The sequence below is a fragment of the Poecilia reticulata genome, chromosome 21 (genome assembly GCF_904066995.2).
Source record: "Poecilia reticulata chromosome 21, P_reticulata-male-v2, whole genome shotgun sequence".
Lineage (NCBI taxonomy): Eukaryota > Metazoa > Chordata > Actinopteri > Cyprinodontiformes > Poeciliidae > Poecilia > Poecilia reticulata.
In genome coordinates, this window is record NC_088850.1 from 17,752,834 (window position 1) to 17,772,057 (window position 19,224).

The window sequence follows — 19,224 nt, forward strand, 5'->3', positions numbered from 1 at the left end:
GACATTCGATTTTAAGCCCATCCTCTCTGCAGCAGCTGCCGACGACATTATCAGAACCCCAAGGAGAATATTCCCAAAGGGTAATTCGCACATCTCCTCTTGCACTTTATCTAAAAGCCTTCTTTCTAGAAGGCGGGGTGTGTGTGTGTGTGTGTGTGTGTGTGTGTGTGTGTGTGTGTGTGTGCGTGCGTGCGTGTGTCTGGGGGGGATCAGGTAGTGCTCCCTGGTGTCATTTAAATTCAGCCTGACTTAAAATGCCACAGGGGCTGCAGCAATAAATACTGTTACACGAGCACATAAAGGAAAAATAAAAGACACCTGTGGCCTAATGAAGGTTGTTGATCCCAGTGGAAAAATCCGATTAAAAAATGCTTTTAGAAAGAGAGTCATCTCTTCCCCCCCCCCGAAGCATCCCTGAAGTGTTTTAAGTGTGAGTTCTGCTGGCCGCTGGATGCTGGCAGCTGATTTTCAGACTCCTTTTAATTATCTTTTTTTTTTGTATGTGTGTGTTTGACAATAAAGACTCGGGCTTGATTAGGAAGGTTTGCTTTAGCCCGAATTGGATGCATCACAGGTCCCGGATCTGTTTGCGGCTCCGTAATGAGGCCTCCTCCAGCTGGAGAGCTGTCGGTGCGGCTGCTTTGATCAGTGGCCCGTGGATGCAGGATTATGCCGCGTTAATGGAACCTCGGGACAAACGGCGCTCGTGTCTAAATGCTAACCCATGTAGCATTTGCGCTCGCTAGACTCCGAGTGTGAGAAATGCGAGACGGAATAAAACCGTCCGCATGTGAAAAGGGCGAAATCCAGGGAGATTTGGAGTGTTGTGTCTTGCAGACTGGCGGGTCAGGCCCCCGTCATCCTGCGTGTTGGTCTCTGCCAGAGAGGGCTCGATGGCAAAACATCCAAAACTCGGCGCCGACACTCAGCCCAACTCTAGAGACTAATGGCTGGTAGCTCCCAACATGCGTTGTTTTGCGTAATTGCTTTAATTGCTGTCATTGTATGTAATGGTTGGGCTTTTTCATCTTCCCTGGTGGTGTAGCCATCCCGCTAATTACATCTGTCAGCTCTGCAGCCAAAAATGAGGGTTTCACAGCGGTGGGAACTTTAAAAATCAGAGGCTTTCTGTAAACTGCGCCTTTGTCCTCTCATCATGCGCCTTTGTCGGATTCGGGTAAATGATCAGACTTAGTGAGTTATTATCCTCTTTGCAGGTACGACACCATCACCAACACATGGGAGACTGTTTTCCCTCTCCCTAAGCCGGTCCATTCGGCGGCCGCCACTGTGTGCGGAGGAAAGATCTACGTGTTTGGGGGCGTGAACGAGGCTGGGCGCTCGGCGGGCGTCCTCCAGTCCTACATACCACAGACCAACGCTTGGAGCTTCATTGAATCACCCATGATAGGTAAGAAAAGTCTTTCCAGTTTGCTAGGATTCATTTTCTCCTATTGGATCAGTGCTTTTTAAAGTACCCAGACTGGGTATAGTAAAATTACATGTTTTTTAAACCACTGAAAAGATCTCATCCCTAGCAGGCCTTGCTAACAACTCCACCAGTTAAAGTGAACTAAGGACGCACGGAATTGTAACAAGCAATTGAAAAGGAAACTGTATTGTCTGTGACATTCAAAGCATGTCTACGGTTAATTCAGACTGCCAGATAAATAGACTACTAGCAAGAATGCTAGAAGTATACACTGCTCAAAAAATAAAGGGAACACTTAAACAACACAATATAACTCCAAGTAAATCAAACTTCTGTGAAATCAAACTGTCCACTTAGGAAGCAACACTGATTGACAACGGGGACCCTCGTCGGGTCAATCAGTGTTTCTTCCTAAGTGGACAGTTTGATTTCACAGAAGTTTGATTTACTTGGAGTTATATTGTGTTGTTTAAGTGTTCCCTTTATTTTTTGGAGCAGTATATTTGAAATGCTGTTCTTAAGTCTTCCTATATTGAAGTCTTATTAAGAGTAATTGGGATTGGTTAAAATCCACAGAGGCAGTCGAAAGATTTACAAACACCAGGTTGGAAACGGTCTACAAAAATCTGATTGATTGTATCTTTTCTGATACATTGAGCAGATGATGTACAGCGACCTTGGCTTACTTGGAAGATTTTTAACAGGACAGTACTTCAATAGACCTGAAAACTTGAGCTCCTTCTGATTAGCGAAAACCACCAATCATACATGTCACATCACATAATCTCTACTTGGATATCCACTAAAAACCAAAGAGGCCGTGGATACAAAATGACTTCTACTTCTCTGGCAGAAACGGAGCAATTTTGCATGTGGTTGCGACAACGCCTTTCTTACAGACTTAAACAAATCAGAATATGCGATAAGAAAGCTTTTCAAGCCCAAATTCAAAGTCCTATGAAATTTGGTCTTATTTTACGAGACAGAAAAATTGTTTCCTGTTCTGTAGCCTCTAAAACCTTTATATAATTTGTAGTAGTTGCTTAACAAACAACTGGTCTAAACCAGTGTCAATCCTAGAAAATAACAATATTAGCCCTACAAAATAACAATCCCTGTACAACATCCAAAATGGAATATAATATTTAATATCCATTTAGGACTGTGGTTTTTATTTTTTATGATACTTAAATATGTTGTTGTCAAATTTTTTTATTTATCTACCCAAGATTCCTCCTTGGTGCTTTGAAACCCAAAGTGCAGTGTCGGCATCGACCTAAAAGAAAACTAATTTGGCAAATTTTATTTTTTTATTATTCATTTAGTGATCATCGAAAACAGTCGCCACATCCTCGCTGCTTCACTAAATGCAAGTGTGAATGTGCGAAAAGGGGGACATTTTATGTCTGCGCACGCCTTTGCTCACTCACGTTTTCCTTTCACATCGGAGTGCAGCACGGACTCGCTGGCCGTCAATTACGGTCGCCTAGCAACGGCGTTCCCCCGACTTCCTCCACTCCAATACGTTCCGTTCCGTATCATGTACTCGACTCGCGCAGCCGGCGCCGTAAACCCATCACGGCTGAGCTGTGTGTGCGTTCCATATGACTGGCAGGTTGAATCGTGTGTGTGTGCTTTGTGCAGGGCTCTCAATGTGGCTCCATATTAACGACGTTGTCCTCCTTATGCCCAAGTGAAGTGACGTGTGAATGCTCCGAGGCTTTGTGTTGGTTTACTTCTTCGTATTAAAGCTTCCTTCAGTGCAAATGTTAACCAACTGCAATCGGAAACTTCCAGATCTGCTTCTGAACCTTCCTGTTTCTCTTGTCTTCTTTTCCCCCTTATCACCGTAATCCTGGTCTGTGTTTTCCATCGTTTCCCCTCTGTCCGCATTATTGCTCTGGCTATGTAATGAAAAGACCATTGCAAAATGATAGGTGAGTCCGACCTCAGCTCCTGACACGTTATTGGCCAAAGCGGCAACAGCATTACAGCCCGAGCCTCCAGGGACCTTTAAAGGATGCAGAGCCGCAAGAAATACTCTAATCTAACTGCCATAACTCCAAGGCAGCTGGAAAAACAGAGCACACCTCGGTGTGATTCACAGGTCTGCCCAGATGTCTTCCAAAAGCAAAGATCTTATCCCGTTTTTCCCACCACACAAACAACTCACTGCATTCTGAAAAGATGCTGCGCATAAGGTGATTGTTATGGATTCGAGCAAATCCTGAGAAACTTTTTTTTTTTCTCTCTCTCGTCTTTTCCTTTGTGTTCGACACAACAAGAAGATTAATGTGGGGTTTATGGGGCATTATGTGCTTGAATATGTGCTGCCTAAGATGAATACATAGGCAGGCGGCAAAAGGATTAAGCCAAAAATGGCCATAAATCTAATGGTAGCGTGAGTAAATCTTGTCCTTCCTTAGAGAAACAAACACATAAACCAGTCAATAGTGAGATTCTGAAATGCTAAGTGGCAGCTCATTTGCCATTGGCCAGAGGCAGGGTTCATTATGTTGGCTGGTAGCCATATCCTTGCTAACAGTTTATAAATGCAGCGCCATTTTGAGAGATTACCATATTCACTAGTGATTTTGAATTTAGCTGAAGTACCTTAAAGACGAACTAACAAAGACTTAAAGATGAATTGAAAAGCTTTCCTTTTGTGTAAAGTGTGATCACGCTAATAGGGACAAGAAATGTAAACCCACCTGCTCTCCTGAATGTAACGCCCATTTGTTGTAATAAAATAAAACATGTATATAAATACAGTTCAAATATGATATGATTAATAATTAACTGGGAATTCAACTAACTTCTAATTAATTATTAAAATGATTAGCCCTGTTTGATGAGCTGACAGTTTTAGTGTTCAAGTGCTCTTTCAAATAATTTAATCTCTGTCGGCTTGTCAAAGATCGGAGCATCTGATTGGTTAACCAGCACACTTTAACCAGCTCATTTTCAATTCATCTTTGCTGTCAAACTCAATCATAGAAGTTGAGTTTTTAAACGTGAACCACGTTTTAAAAACCTTGATTAATCAGAAATGTTACTTTTTGTGGCACACTTTCAGTTAATCATGTTTTTTGTTTTTTTTTTGTGCTCTGTCCACATGAAAGCTAAATGAATTGTATAATATCCATCCATCCATTTTCTTTACACCCTTGTCCCTTTGTGGGGTCGGGAGGGTTGCTGGTGCCCATCTCCAGCTAACGCCCCGGGTGAGAAGCGGGGTTCACCCTGGACAGGTCGCCAGTCTGTCGCAGGAATTGCGTAACAGTTCTGGATTATTTTTCCACTTCAATGTCAGGAAAATGCAGCGTGAACCGATGGCACAAAACGTTGGCTCGGTTCGTTTCAACGTTGGTGGTTGAGAGAGTTTCCCTCGTTGATCTTGCTCTCTCACAAGCACCGTTTTTGTGTCTCCATCTTTGAGCCACTGTTGTCCCCAATGTATTTTCTATGTGGTTTTTCCATTTTAATTACAGAATGAAACATTTAACCAACCGTCGAATGAATTTTTTATTGAATTGTGGCACTGTTGACCTTCCATAGAGAGAGCATGCAGCTTGAAAAGACGACGATCGAAGCTTTAATCTTAAAGAGCTGCTTCCCATCAGTTCTCAGACAACTCTCTGCTGTCTGACCACACAGCCGAAACACGTGTGACTGACAGCGGCTTCATTGTGAATTCAGCCATATTGAATTCCCAATGAATACGTTTTAGTCACACTGGAATATCTCCTGTTCTCCCTGCTCAGTTCAGCTCAGAGAACAGGAGGGAACGAAGAGATGTAAACCAGCTGACAGAGATCAGATTGTAAATATTAAAGACGCCTTCTGCTATCATTTATCAACCAGTTTGGGGGTATTTCTCCATTCGCCTGACTAAATTCAGTTTTATTCCGTGTGAACTGGGGTTTTCAACCACTTCGCGTGATGTGTGAGCCTTGGCCGGCGCTGTTTTGTCTGAAGAAGAAACCGCTAGGTCATCAATAAATCCTTTTGTTTCCCGTGTAAAAGCACATTGGCGTTTCGAAGGGGCTCTACGTCACTGCTTGGCGTAATTAAAAAGAAATCAGGCAAGTTGCAGATTATGTAACACACGCTTTTGAGGTGAGATCCGAACGCCGTCGTGGGTGTGGTGCAGCTGGAAGAAATGGGAGAAAAGTCTGTTACATCTACAAAAACACACATACACACACACACAGATCGAGACTCTGACAACCTCAGCTTACCTCATATCAGCCATCCAAACCCTGAGGGCACAGGTACGCAGTGCATGAATTATGTAACCAGCCAGGAGGTTGCTTCGCACACATGCGGGGGGCGAGGGGGAGGTGTGGGTGAGGTTGGGGGTGCGCTTGTGTTTCCGTGTGTTACAGTCGCAGAGGCAGACGGGTTGACCATCATCCGTCAGGGCGTGGACGAGCTGGCGTCTGACAGCCAACGAGCCGGGAGATAATGGACGGGTTTAGTGCTTCCTGTGAAATTGGGCCGGCAATGATTTTAGTAAGCCGGTGGGGAGCGCCTCTCCAACATCCCCTCTGCCTGCCTCCATTTCTCCCCATCTTTAATCTCTCAGTTCATCTTTCTCTCTCTCTCTCTCTGTCTTACTTCCCCCCGTTCGCCCCCACCACACCCTGTCTCTCGCAGTCTCTCAGCACTATGTTATCGACTGACACAAATACAGCTGTGTGCATCTACTGTGACTGTACGCGCGCACGCCTGCGTGCGCGTGTTTCCCCTCTGTATGGAACATCTCCCGCATAGACTGCAAATGGGTTTCACAAACACTTATCAAGACTGACTTCCTATCTCCTGTGAAAAGTATTACTTGTGCCAAAAATAGTCCATTCCAACAACTCCAAAGCATCCCTGCAGCTTAGTTTGTCTAAGTCTTCCTTTGTCTTTTAATATCACTGAGCTGATTGGCGTGCGTACGGACGGCGGCGTTGACCAGAAGCGAACACCTCCGCGGTGCGCTAAGCTACTTACGAAGTCTCATTTCCCAGTGCTTAACCGGTCAGCTCAGCCAAATTACCAAAATGCCAAGGTTTTTGGAGATATCGCCTCGATCCAAAGAAGGTAAAAGGAATTTTGTTTGCCGCGCTCACGCCAAAGGAGGATGACATTTGAAAAATTCAGCATGCAACAAGGCCCCGAGAAGGTCATTGGTACCGCAATGGAGTTTTCTGCCAATCCTCGATAAGTTCTTGCTTTCCTTTTGGAGGTTTTAATAGATTTGGAAACTGCTGATGCCAATTTGGCTGTGATGTTTTAGAGTTCGCCTTTTCTAGATGTTTTTATGTATGGGAAATTATGATTTCCAGCTTTACTAGCTGCTGGCAGGCCTCTATTATCAAAAAAACTGTTACAGCAGGAGAGAATATATATACAGTATATATATATTTTTGGCTGATAAAACTCTTTAGATCTGTTTTTCATTTCCACATTTTAACTGTTTGACATGAAAGAATACCTTTTAGGTGCCAACATACATAATGCGACTTATCAGCATCCTAATACAACTGACTGAATTGAAGGTCCATGCAGTCCAATCGCAGCGTCAGGAGATCAGGATGTACAGGACGGACGCCCTGTTTCAGTGTCATGAATTTGGATGTAATAAAACAGATCCGGTCTATACCTGCTTCGCCATTTATTTTTATCTCTTCCCTCTAGTGCGATCCAACACCGTCACTGAGCAAAAAAAGCTCCAAGTGGATAAACAAAGCTCCCACTATGATTGAGCGTCTTGTAGCACCCCTCACCTGAAGTGGCTGTTTTCTGCTTGACTTTGAGTTTATTGTTGTGGAGGTTCACACAGATTATTTGGCTGCAAAATATGCTTCATTCATAAATGAATGAGTGTTTGAACACATTTTTTTGTGTGTGTGTAAATATCCGAATGGGAAGCTTTTCTTTGCTTCCCCAAAGCTACCATTCAGGAGATGTTTTATTTACTTTGGTCAAACAAACTTTCACCTTATCTGTCAAAACGACGCGTTTCCAGAAGCGCTGTGCTTTATTCAGATGCATCTTTGTGTCCCGTCAAGTTCCTTTTAGAGAGAAAAGATTTTCTCTCTGCAGCCTTTCCAAGCAGGACATACTTTCCTACTTTTAGTGTCAGGAACTTTAAAATTTAACATCCATAGAGAGAGCTATTGGGGTCTAAGCTGTCCCTCTTCGTTTCTTAGTTTTTTCCCCTTTTAGGATGAGGTTGCTGGATTGTAGATTTCCATACCAAATGTTTTCAACTTGAAAATAATGTAATTGTTTGGAAAAACGCCTTGCATCTCTTCCCAGATTGATGGGCAGCACCAATTGCTTCTCTGAGGAGATTGCTGATGACGCAAATGAAACAAAGTACACCAACCGTTACTGTAGCACTAAGGAAAATAAGTAGTCAAGGGGATGGAGCACATTCAGAAGACGTGTCAATGCAAGTTGTGTGTATGTACTTTAACGGAGTGTTAAAAAATACAAAGGTCAACAATTCTGGTGAATGTAAACTGCTCAGATTTGCAGCTGCGCCTTCCTACTTTAGCCGACGTGACCCCTTCAGTGTTTACCTCTGCTGACAGACAGGTCTCCATCGACCTGTCGACTCCAGGGATCTGAGAGTGGAAGCGCCGCACCCTGGCTGCTCTATTGGGAAATTGACCACGGAACAATTACTCCCGCAAATGACGTAGGAGACGAACGAGGGCCGCTATTGAGGGGGCCTTTGTGGATGGCGGCAAGGAGGGGGGTTCTGGGGGGGAGAGGAAAGTAACAGACTGAGAGGAGGTAGGGAAGGTGGAGTGTTTCCATAGCTACCTAATTGGACATGTCCCCATCATATTGAATTAAAGTACATCATCCTCTTTCGGCTATTTTGGCCCAGTCATTTCAAAGGCTGCTTTTCTTCTTCCCACACCACATAAAAAGGACATTGTGAGCAAAAAATGTTGTTGTTGCTGCTCCAATTACCTTGTTGTAATCTTATCTAAGCTTAAAGCAGCAGTGGACTGAAGCGTCTTTGTCCTCTTTGTGCTTCCCAAAAAAACAAAACAAAAAAAAAAAGACAAAAAAATAAAAACAGGAGTGGGCACTCATCCGGCTATTCAGGGTTTAGTCGAAGAAAAATGCCGTATTTATTCCGTGGTCGCGCCCCTGACTGCACATTTCCATGACGGTGTGAATGGGATGACGGCTGCTGTTTTGGGGAAGCTTTATCAGCAAGCTGAGTCTTGTCTACATCTGCATCGGTTTGACTGTGTAACCTGTGATATAGTGATGCGTGCGCTATCGCTGCGATAGGGTTCCAGGTTCACAGACTCAGATAATCCTTTGTGACGATGCGGGTGTGAGATAGGGTAGGATGCAAGAGACGTAGTTAGTTATTTGTTTAGACAGCGGTAATAAAATTCACATTCGCCGTGTGAGCTTGTGTGTTTTCATTTGTTTGGCGTCCTTGACCCCGAGCCCGAGGGGGCGCGGCGGAGCGGGGGAGCGGGTTCGTTCAGGCTTTGGTGACGGGTTTATGTTTTATGCGGATGCGTCAGCCTGTGTTACCCCGCAGGCGCAACTGTATTTCTATCACCGCTGGAGTGCGAAAACCTTCTTCTTCTTCCGTCTTGTTTTCTTGACTTTTTTGTTTTATTCAGATTTTCTCATGTAGAACGCGGTCGGCCGCGGGGTTCTGGGTTTTCCCATCTCAAACGCAGCGAACCCAGACAAAGAAATCGCTAACGCCGTCTCACTCACTGCTTGAAGTATTGATTTGATCACAACATTTTTGGTCCATCCAGCCCTTCATCACATGTATGAGTAACACTGCACTTCCGTATATAATCAGATTTTCCTCTCTCATAAAGGAAGGCTGTGCACTTTTCCGTCTGTTTGCTTCAGGAGAACAGCTCCTTTCATTTTTTTTTTTTTTTTTTTTGCACTGAAGGCCAAGAGATAAGAACAAAAAGCAAAGCAGTGCAGGGATGTTGAACTCCAGCCGCAGTCCTCTAAGGTCTGCCCAGCCACAGAGAGAGATAACCTGCCTGTTCCTCCTCCAAGTGCTCAGACTCGCTGCTCGCTGTTAGGCCAAGTCAGAGAGGCGCGAAGCGGTGGTGGGAGCTTTCATTCAGGGGGAAAAGAGGGAGAGAGAGAGAGAGCGAGAGGTTTTTCCTTTGAGAGCATCCTGTTATTATTCTGCCTCAGGCGCAGAGCAGTGAGAAATGAGTGTTCTGTGTTTATGGGACCGAACACAAAACACCGCGTACACCCGTCCACGCCGGCTCACACGTGTGCCTCTCAAAGACGGGCATAGCAATGAGTGGAAGCAAGGCAAAGAGAGGTGTGGGAGGGGGGTGGGGGGAGAATAAAAACGTCAGGCACAGCGTGAGGACGACCAATCAATGACGACTTGTTTCTCAAGGGTGGAAATTGAAGCTCGCGCTCGGGACCGTCGCGCCGTTCGGTTTAGATTGCGTTTCACGGCGTGGAAACGTCTGCGGCACCTTTACGGCATGTGACGTTTCTCTGAACGTGATTAGCTAGCGGACGCAGGCAGCAGCCCTGTCGGTCCGCTGCTTTGACACGGACTGGCAGCACCTGGGTGAACGGAGACGGAAGTAACGTCTTAATTTTCTTCCCAAAGCTATCTTTATGTTGACTTCGCCTAAAGCACTCTGCTTTAATAGCACCATCAACATACCGTGCCCTTCGTTCTATAATCGAAAATGGATTCGGTCTATTCCCCTCCCGTCAAGCCTGCATGCGGTTCCTCACGATGGCAAAGTGCGTCGACTCCTCTGCGCATCCTTTACTTTGCTGCAGTGACGGCCTTGTATCTTTTTTTAATGACTGTATAGGCTTGGCACAACTTTAGCTCGGAGTCGTCTGCCATTCTTCTGAAACTCTGAAGCTCAGTCTGGCAGGAGATTGTCACCGCTCAGCCGCTTTCACAGGGAGCTTTACAGAGTTCAGGCCTGGACTCTCAAGGTGTCACGTTAAAACTTTTCTACCTCTCCTAGCAGCTGCTCTGTTTCTCCTTTTTATGGTGAAGGAGATTTAAAAAAAAAAAAAGTCCCTGCTTCAATGTTTCTGAAACTTTTTCTTTGAAATCCTCCATCCTGACAGACATTTAAAACCGTTGCACAGCAGGACCTTGGAACAACTACGTTTATTTAGAAAAATGTTGTTTAATTTTCACCCGGAAGGTAACGCTTTTAAGGGTTCATTCACACCAGCCCCGGTTAGTCCACTTTAACCAAGTCTAGCGGACTATCGGGTGTGAGAACACCTGAAATTGATTTTGTCCCAGTCTTCTAGAAGCTGGAAATAATCAGTTGTGCCTTGTCCAATGGACATGAACTGTTGCATATATATTTATATTGCATAAAAGAGAAAATGGCGCTGGGAGTTCTCTAATAGTCATTTTGAGTTCGGCAGAAAATTACAGCAACACAGGATTATTCTCATTTATGCATCAAAGGATATAAAAAGCAGAATCAGATTGCGTGCTGCTGATTGATGTGATCATAGGACAAAAATGATGAAGTTCACGCAGGCATCAGTAAACTTTGATCCAAGTAACTGGAGAGGCAGCCCAACTACCACCAGTGGTAATATAATCAGGTCCATTTCCTTTCAGGCACTTTAAAGGCTCAGAATTGTTGTATTTTTGCCCAGATCCGTTTTCGACAGCCCCATTTCACTGTCCACTGTCACGGTTTTTCTCTCACTGACTCGATCAGTGAGCCCAGATGGACGGCAGTCAAGCTGGAGAAGCTGAGCGTGAGAAAAAAAAAAATGAAGGTTGGGTCCACCAAGTATTAGACACGACTCTCTGGGTACATGAAGACGTCTCAGAGAGAGAAGGAAGGACTTTTTAACCAGGTTATTCAACAGTATTTTAATACTGTTGGAGTGGCTGAATAAAAGAAAAGCGTCGGGTACCAACTTTCAAAAATGGGATGCACACTTATGCAGTTACACCAGAGATATACTCTGGATAATCCATAGCATGAATCCAGCTTTATGATCGGTGAGCTTGGGCATTAAGACTGGTGGGATATGAGAGACACCTGGGTTTAAAGTGGATGGCATCAGGGATTCTATTTTTGTTGGGAGACGCACAAGAAAGTGAAAGAAAAGTGTGAGGCCTGGATGGAGTGGCAGGAGGTGAGCTGTGACAGAACTACAGCTGCTTGAAGGTCAACAAGATGATGGGAGTTGGAGACGGTATCGGGGTAAAGACGTTGTTTTCTTCAAGAGCGACCAAAATGAGCAGAATTAGGAAGGGGTACGCTACAGGGACAGCTTGGGTTTGAGGGATTTGGAGACAGTTTGGAAGCAGAGACTGAAATGGTGTATATACTGCATGTGTGCTAAATTACTTACCTTTCATTGGCCATCATTACAATAAACATGGTCAGCGTTGGCATTTTTTGTCAAAACCAATTTGAGATCAATACAAAAGTATTCCCAGATACTCTTGCGAAGTGAAAGGTTACAGAAACCGAGAGCGAACACTTTCTGCATATCCTGTCCTGACAGTTTTCTCAAGGTAACAAGTTAATCTTGAGCAAACAAAGAATGATTGGTGTGTGTTAATCCACATTCCATCCTTCAAATGCATCCTGGCATAAATCTGGCTGTTCTTAGAGAACATTGGGAAAAAGCCCCAAGGAGTCCCGCTTGACGTTTACCTTCGGGCCATGTGGAAGTCGGGGCAGGCGAACAGAAGAAGGTGCTCTGGTCAGATGAGGCCATGGAGCTCTGAATCTATGAATTTTACACATAAGAAGCTGGAGTGTGACAGCGTAGCTGTTGAATAAAAACCCAGGTGAACCACATGAGTAAAAGCTGGTTTGTAATAGCAGGCGGCATTCAAAATTGAACGAAAACCATTGAAATAGGGTCAAGTGCTCGGCAGGCAGCCATGATATTCATAATATGCAAGCGGATGAATCACTTTTGACTTTTCAAACTTTTCCTTAAACGCCTTAGCGAGGTTATTTCTGACTTTAAGTGGAATATCAAGATAATTATGCTTCCTTTTGAGTGATTAATTAATTATATATAATAGCTATAAAGGCAGTAACTTTTCTTAAACTCTCTACCTGCTCAAGATGTTGGTTTGTCTAGAAGCCTGAAGACATCCACTGAACTGAGATTGTTTGCACATCAGCGGCATGACTCTCCATGTGAGTGTGATAGCAAAGTGTAATTAGTATTTTGTCGGAGCCTCCCATGCAGTAATGAGAGGAGCAGCAGAGGTCCCTCTGACCTCTTGATCTGACCTGTTAATTAAACATGTCAGACTGCTCTCAGCTGCAAAAAAAAAAACAAAAACAGAAGTTGCTCCCGCTTCCTTCGCTGCCGTTATTGAGACCCAACTCGTCCCGCTGTCTGTTTTCGAAGAGGGATGTCGATCCGTTGTGGCGGAGCGGGCGAGGACGGCGGCCAAAACGTCTGTGCATTATTCATGCCGCTTGTAAATTGGCCAGCTGCAGCGCCGATCCGGAGGAGCGGCTCCGAGTTTGAAACGTTCCTCCTTCCTCCGTCTCTCTCTCTCTCTCTCCGGCGCAGCGGTGCCGCCGCCGAGGAATTCCAGGTGTCCAGCGGCGTCGTTAGGCTCAAACCACCGTTTCGTTTCGTCCCGAGCCCCTCGTCATCTATAACACCGCAGCAGACTGCTTTCATGTGTGTTTTTCTCGTGCGCCGTATACTGAGGAATACAATACAGTCTCCTTTATCCCACCTGTTCACTCATGTATTGCCAATACATATGCTTTTTTATTTATTTATTTTTTTCCTATATAAATCTGAGAAAGTGCCAGTGGGCCTAATGCAATTCTGAATTATTGGGACTTGGCTAACTCTGCTATATTGCCTCCGAGCCCAAACAGATTTTGAAGCAGAACCCAATAAAGCCTGGGTGATTCATAGACTGCATTTATTCTCCTGTCGAGGTATCCATTTTGTTTTAAAGCAATCTTGAGAGGGGTGTATCTTTGGAAGTGATAAGGTGAATGTTGATGATGATTGTTTTTCTCATTCAGCAAAGGTGGAATAAAAAAACAAATTGATGCCATTAAACTTAATGGAAATGTCTGCTGGGCGAGAGAATGACATCCAAACAAAAGCTCTGTGTTTTCTCTCTCTCTCTCTCAAAAAAATAAGAAAAATAATCCCCTCTTCTTCCTTTTCTCTCTTCTGTTTGCCCCCTCGCATGTCTTTAGATAACAAATACGCCCCTGCGGTGAGTCTAAACGGTTTTATATTCATTCTGGGAGGGGCCTACGCCCGAGCCACCACTATCTACGACCCGGACAAAGGCAACATCAAGGCCGGACCCAACATGAATCACTCTCGGCAGTTCTGCAGGTAAGAGATAATCAATGTAGTGGGCGCCAGATGTAAAAAAAAAAAGGGGAGTGTGGATTAAATCCCCAGTGTTGGGAAGTGTGAAGATCCCTTTAAAAGCTCTCGCAGCAGATCTGACCCGCTTCAGAAACCCACTCTGACATGACTGCAGAAACTCGGTGCTCATTAGCAACCCGTCAGTCTTTGCATTGGCACGCCGGTAAAAAGGGGGGTGGGGAGGGGGGTGGAGGTTTGGGGAAAATGTACTCAGGCCATTTAATTAAAACGTGAACAAAAAGCCTGCTGTGGGCCGACTGTGTTTTCAGAGCGATGCGGTTCGGCGGCAAAACTTCGCCCTTGGTGGGGAACAGAAAAAAGAAAAGGAAAAAATCTAATTCGCAGGCTTGATGTTTTCTATTTATTTATTTATTTATTTTAGATTTGCTTGAATAGTAATTCTGCTGAGAGAAAGGAAACAGACTTTTCGAGTGAATCAATTCTTCAGACTTTGACCGTTTGGGTTTGATTTGTAGCATCAAAAAGCTTTTTGTTTAGTTGTCCTCCAACTCCACAGAAACATCCAGGACATCCTGAACCTCTAGACATGCAGGAGTGGAAATATTTTGTGTTAATGAGAGAGAGAAAAAAAAACAAACTACTTTCCCCTCCATTTATGACCACATAATGGCGTAATAAATGAAAATCAACAGCAATCACACCCTGATATCCTCGTCAAGCCGAGCCACTCAGACGTGCAGTTTTACCAAATGATAATCTCACTTTTTAGTTTTTTTTTTTTTTTTTGTGATTTGTTTTTCTTTTCTTTTTCATAAACATTGACGGGGGGATGAAATGCATTTGGGAGGCAATTACAGACTGTGATCTTATGGCCAGAATGTGCAGCATAAATCATGTTGTCAGAGTTATTGATAAGCTGTAGCAGCACACGGCAGGCAGCTGGTTCTGCTACATTTAACTAAGTCTGACACAACCGGGGAGGAGAAGGAGGCGAAAACAACAAACTCGTTGTGGGAGTGGGGGGTGGGGGGGAATCAGCCTGGCGGGTCACCATGCAGGACAGCAGCAGCCCTCTGCCCTGTGTCCTCTCTCCGCTGGATCAACTGAGCAGATTCAGCCCCTCTGTGTCTTCCTGCGTCCTGGCAGTGCGGTGGATTCCTGCTCGTCGTTTGCCGTGTGTTTTTTTTTGTTTTATTTTTTTTTTAGCATGCACCTTATATAAATAGAGATCGTTCCAAAGCCCGATAGGAGTACAAAGCTCTAATCAGCTTACAGCCCAAGTTTTTAATCCTTTCCACACACAAACTCCTGCTTCAGTTTCTCGTATCAAATGAGCACATTTGTACAGATATTTGCAGTTTTTTCTTTTTTTTTCTCTCTCTCTCTCATTCTTGTGCCCTCGAGAGGCAGTGTAATGTGTGATTTTACTTTTGTTTCCTGCACTGGGACTGCTTGCTGTTGTCAGATGATTGCAGGCACAGCCGCCAGCACCACAATCAACACGTTTGCATAGATGAGTGTCTCCGTTTATCAGACGATCGGCTACATGAGCCGCGTTCCTGCTGCCAGGACTCCCAGGCGTCTCGTTTTAAAGCCTCACATAAAGCTACTTATAGACACTGATGACCTCTGATCGCTGCTGTTTTGCCCCGAAAAACCGGCTGGCTCTTTAAAACAAAAAAAACAAAAAAAAAGTTGGATAAACGTTTGCAGGAACAAACAGGAAGTTGGGTAACGCTGGTTTCCAGATGTCGGTGACGGGAGCAGACCTTTCTGAGCCTGCTACGAACAAAGCAGCTTGTTTTTGCTCTGCAACCCCCGAGGACGCAGGCATTCACTGTTTTTAAGTAAAATTTATTGGATTTTTTTTCCCTGTTAGTTGAATGTCACCTCTTCACCCGATTCATGCGTTCAGCTTAAAGTTTTTAACTTCACACAGAAGCAGATAAAAAAAAAAAAAAAAGATTTAAAAGAAGGTCAAACGAGCATAAAAATCCAACTTTATGTTCTCTACAACACTGTGACATTAGAAATGTAGTGTTTGTAGGTTTAGGAAATGTTTACATTGTTTTTTTAAATCGGCTCTAATGTGGGAATCTCAAATTATAAAATGTTGTCTAAATGAGCTGCCAGAACCTTTTCCAGGAAACCTGGCAGGTTTTATAGAACCATGCTTTAATTTCATTTTTGCAATGCTGGAATCAATTAAAAAATATTTTATTAATCCCAAAGGGAAAGTAAGTTGTTCTTACGATAATTACGTTAGAGGTTTTGTCATGGTTGTTAATGTTGATGGCTTTGGGCAGGAAGGATCTCCTGTAGAGGTCAGTATTACAGTGATTCTGAAGAAGCCTCTGACTGAAGACACTGTTTTATGATGCATATGTGATTGACACCAATATTTCTAAAACAAGTTTGCACATTTACTCCCTTTTAGATGACAGTCAGTTTTAGGGTTGTTTTTTTTAGGGATGAATCAATGGGAATTTGGGCCGATGTATAATATCGGTTATCGGTCATATTGGATACCCTTAAGAAAACACAACCCCGCTTCACCACTGCTTCAAGTTAAAATCACCACAATCCTTTGCTGCATCATGGCCCTCCTCCCCTTCCAGCAACAAAATGAAAATATCGGTTTTTAGTATAAGCCCAGTTTTATATTCTGCAGCAATACCATTTTCTTTTTTAGCATGAACCAATCAGAACGCAAACCACTCTGATGTTTGACTATTGCCTCCCTGCTTCGCAGTGCCGTCGTCCTGGACGGTAAGATCTACGCCACCGGAGGCATCATGAGCAGCGAGGGTCCCGCCCTTGGCAACATGGAGACGTTCGACCCTTGCACCAACGCGTGGACGCTCCTGCAGTCGCTGCCCTGCCCGCTCTTCAGACACGGCTGCGTGGTCATCAAGAAGTACATCCAGAGCGGCTGACGGTAGTGCTGGACGGGACCGCACCGGGTCGCAGCCAAACCACCAGCCGAACGATGCACGATGATGGCAGCTCAGAGCCGGGTCGCTCGACCGTTTGGTCGGTCTGCATCGATCCGCACGGCTAACCCTGCAAACTCACACCCGTCCCCCCTGCGTCCCTCCCCCCTCTCTCGTGAAACAAAACCCTGTGCAGAATGTACCACATGCTACTTAGCCATGCCAGGTGATGATGCCTAACCTCGAGTGCTGTACGTGTCATGGTAGTAGTTCATCCTCTCATCCAACAGGCACAGGGACCTTCTTAGTAACTTAACAGTTTATTTAAGTGGAGTTGTCTGGGTTTGGGGTGTTTTTCTCCAGTTGCGTCTCTGCCAGATCGTTGTGAATCCTCCACTTTCCTCTTGCCTCTGACCCACTCTGAGCTCAGCGAAAGACATCACCGGTCCATGCTTTTTGTCATTTTCATTAAATCCTGTTCCATAAGACGGTTCTGACATTTAGGAAGCACGACGGAGCCGAGCGGGGCTGCTTTCCTCGTCATCTGCGGGTCAGAGGGGGTTCCTTCTCGTCGCCGTGTCAGGAAGCGAGGTCCTTGTACGTGGATTTACGAGTTAGTTCCAGAACCAGACTGTGAACCCTCCGTGACCCAGTTTGTTTTTGTTTTTTTTAAATATATATTTTTGACGAATCGTTAAACACAGAAGATGGGCGAATCTGGGTCACGCAGGGTTCACCGCTGAGATTCGTGTTGGAGTCGCACAACGAGAGAAATCAGAGCTTTCCTCTGCCTTTACTTTCTGGGACAAAGATTACATTACAGCAGCGAGGAGGAATTCGTCTTTCTGTCGCCATCTGATCTGATACTGAAGGTGGAGGAGGAGAAAAATAAAGCACAATATTCACCTGTGACTGTTATCATAGATGTTATCTGTTGATTCATGGGTTCTCATCCTCCATCAGTCCCCACCCTATGTTCTGATTTATACAGTGTGTTTCATTGCAGCCCACATATGTTGGGTTGATATTCTGTAAATACAGGAAGGAAATATGTATATTTTACAACCTGAAAGCAATTCTGTATAAATGTTTTTAGAAAAAACAAGAAAAAAAAAAGACTAATAGGATGGATTCAACATATGTCTGTAAATCTGTACCCAGAAAGGAGAAGCTAACAATTGTTACTATTAAACCCTAATACATATAACAAGAACGTGGGTATATTGTCAAGTTTGTTTCTGTGAACAGCACGTGTTAAACTCGAGGCCCGGGGGCCAAATCTTTTTATGTGGCCCTCTGGACTCCAGATTACATCAAGTCCCTCCGACTTGTGCAAACCTACAAAATTCACACAAAATCGAATTTTTTTTCTCCAAACTGGCCAAAAACATTGTGTTTAAGTGACTGCTGCCTCAGCTTTACTTGATGTCAAGTTGCAGTCCACGATCGATGCATCACATTTAACACCACATTAGCACCACGAAATCTGATTTTGATTGCAGAAAATCAGGATGGACAGAAAATGTGTTCAATATTAAACACTTGATATTTTAATGGGTTCTATCAAAAGTGGTACAACTGGCCCTTTAAGAGCATTCAGATTTTTGATATGGGCCCCAAAATGAAAATGTCCCTGGTGTACAATATTCATAATCACTGACTTTGCTGGTACAACGTGAAGAAGTCCAAGAAGAATGAATGCTTTTCAAACTTGCTGCAAAAAGAAAGATTTTTTTTTCTTTTTAATTTTAATTTGCACCTTTATTCAAGTATATCAACAGCAGTTTATTGAGAAATACAGTAAATTTCAAATATAACTTACACTAAAGTAACATAGTGAACAGGTGTTTTAAAATACACAAAGGAACAGAACCGACGGAGCTACAAAACGTTCTAACAGAACCGTGGAACGAAAGGAGGGGGGAGAACAAAATTTAGGGAAACAACGAACCATTTTCCTTCTGCATACTGGACTAAGCAGTCTCATCTACCAGACAAAAATTGGTTTGTTAGTCCAAACTGGCTACAATTCATAAGGAAGGAAGGAAGATCACAATGTATGACATTTAACAACCCAGATTTTTATGTCCAAATGTAAAATTTAAATCCATAAAACAAAACAAAAAAATCTACTTTTGGCAGAAACAAAGTGATCAACATGACATGACAAAAAAAAAAAAAAGGATCAGTCTGGTCAGGTTTTTCCCCCCCACTGTGAAGCATAAAGACAGAAACTAACTTAGCTGTTCTTGTGCTAGCCTCTTCCAGTATGTCACAGTCTGTAACCACTCAAAACATAATGCAATAAATTATATATATTTATATATATATATATATATAAAAAAAAAAAGCTGAAAGGGCATTTTGTCCCGTGTTGAACCTGAGAGACCTGTAAACCCTTTAATCCCCCCCACAGACGCCAAATAAACCTGCTACACAAACGCTACAAACACGCGTTAATGCTCAATGAATGTTAACTTCATGACG

General features: G+C 43.8%; 1 protein-coding gene across 7 annotated transcripts in view; it reads left to right on the plus strand.

Annotated features, from left to right (window-relative positions):
• The window catches only part of klhl29 (kelch like family member 29), a 273,850-nt gene extending 255,900 nt beyond the window's left edge, over window positions 1-17,950 (plus strand). For all 7 annotated transcript variants that reach the window (XM_008398295.3, XM_017302252.2, XM_081602206.1 and 4 more), the window contains 3 exons: window positions 1,218-1,411; window positions 13,663-13,807; window positions 16,557-17,950. In XM_008398295.3, coding sequence (XP_008396517.1) covers window positions 1,218-1,411; window positions 13,663-13,807; window positions 16,557-16,740 — 523 coding nt within the window. In that variant the 3' untranslated portion in view covers window positions 16,741-17,950. The remainder of the gene's footprint in view (window positions 1-1,217; window positions 1,412-13,662; window positions 13,808-16,556) is intronic.
• The last annotated feature ends 1,274 nt before the right edge of the window (window positions 17,951-19,224 follow it).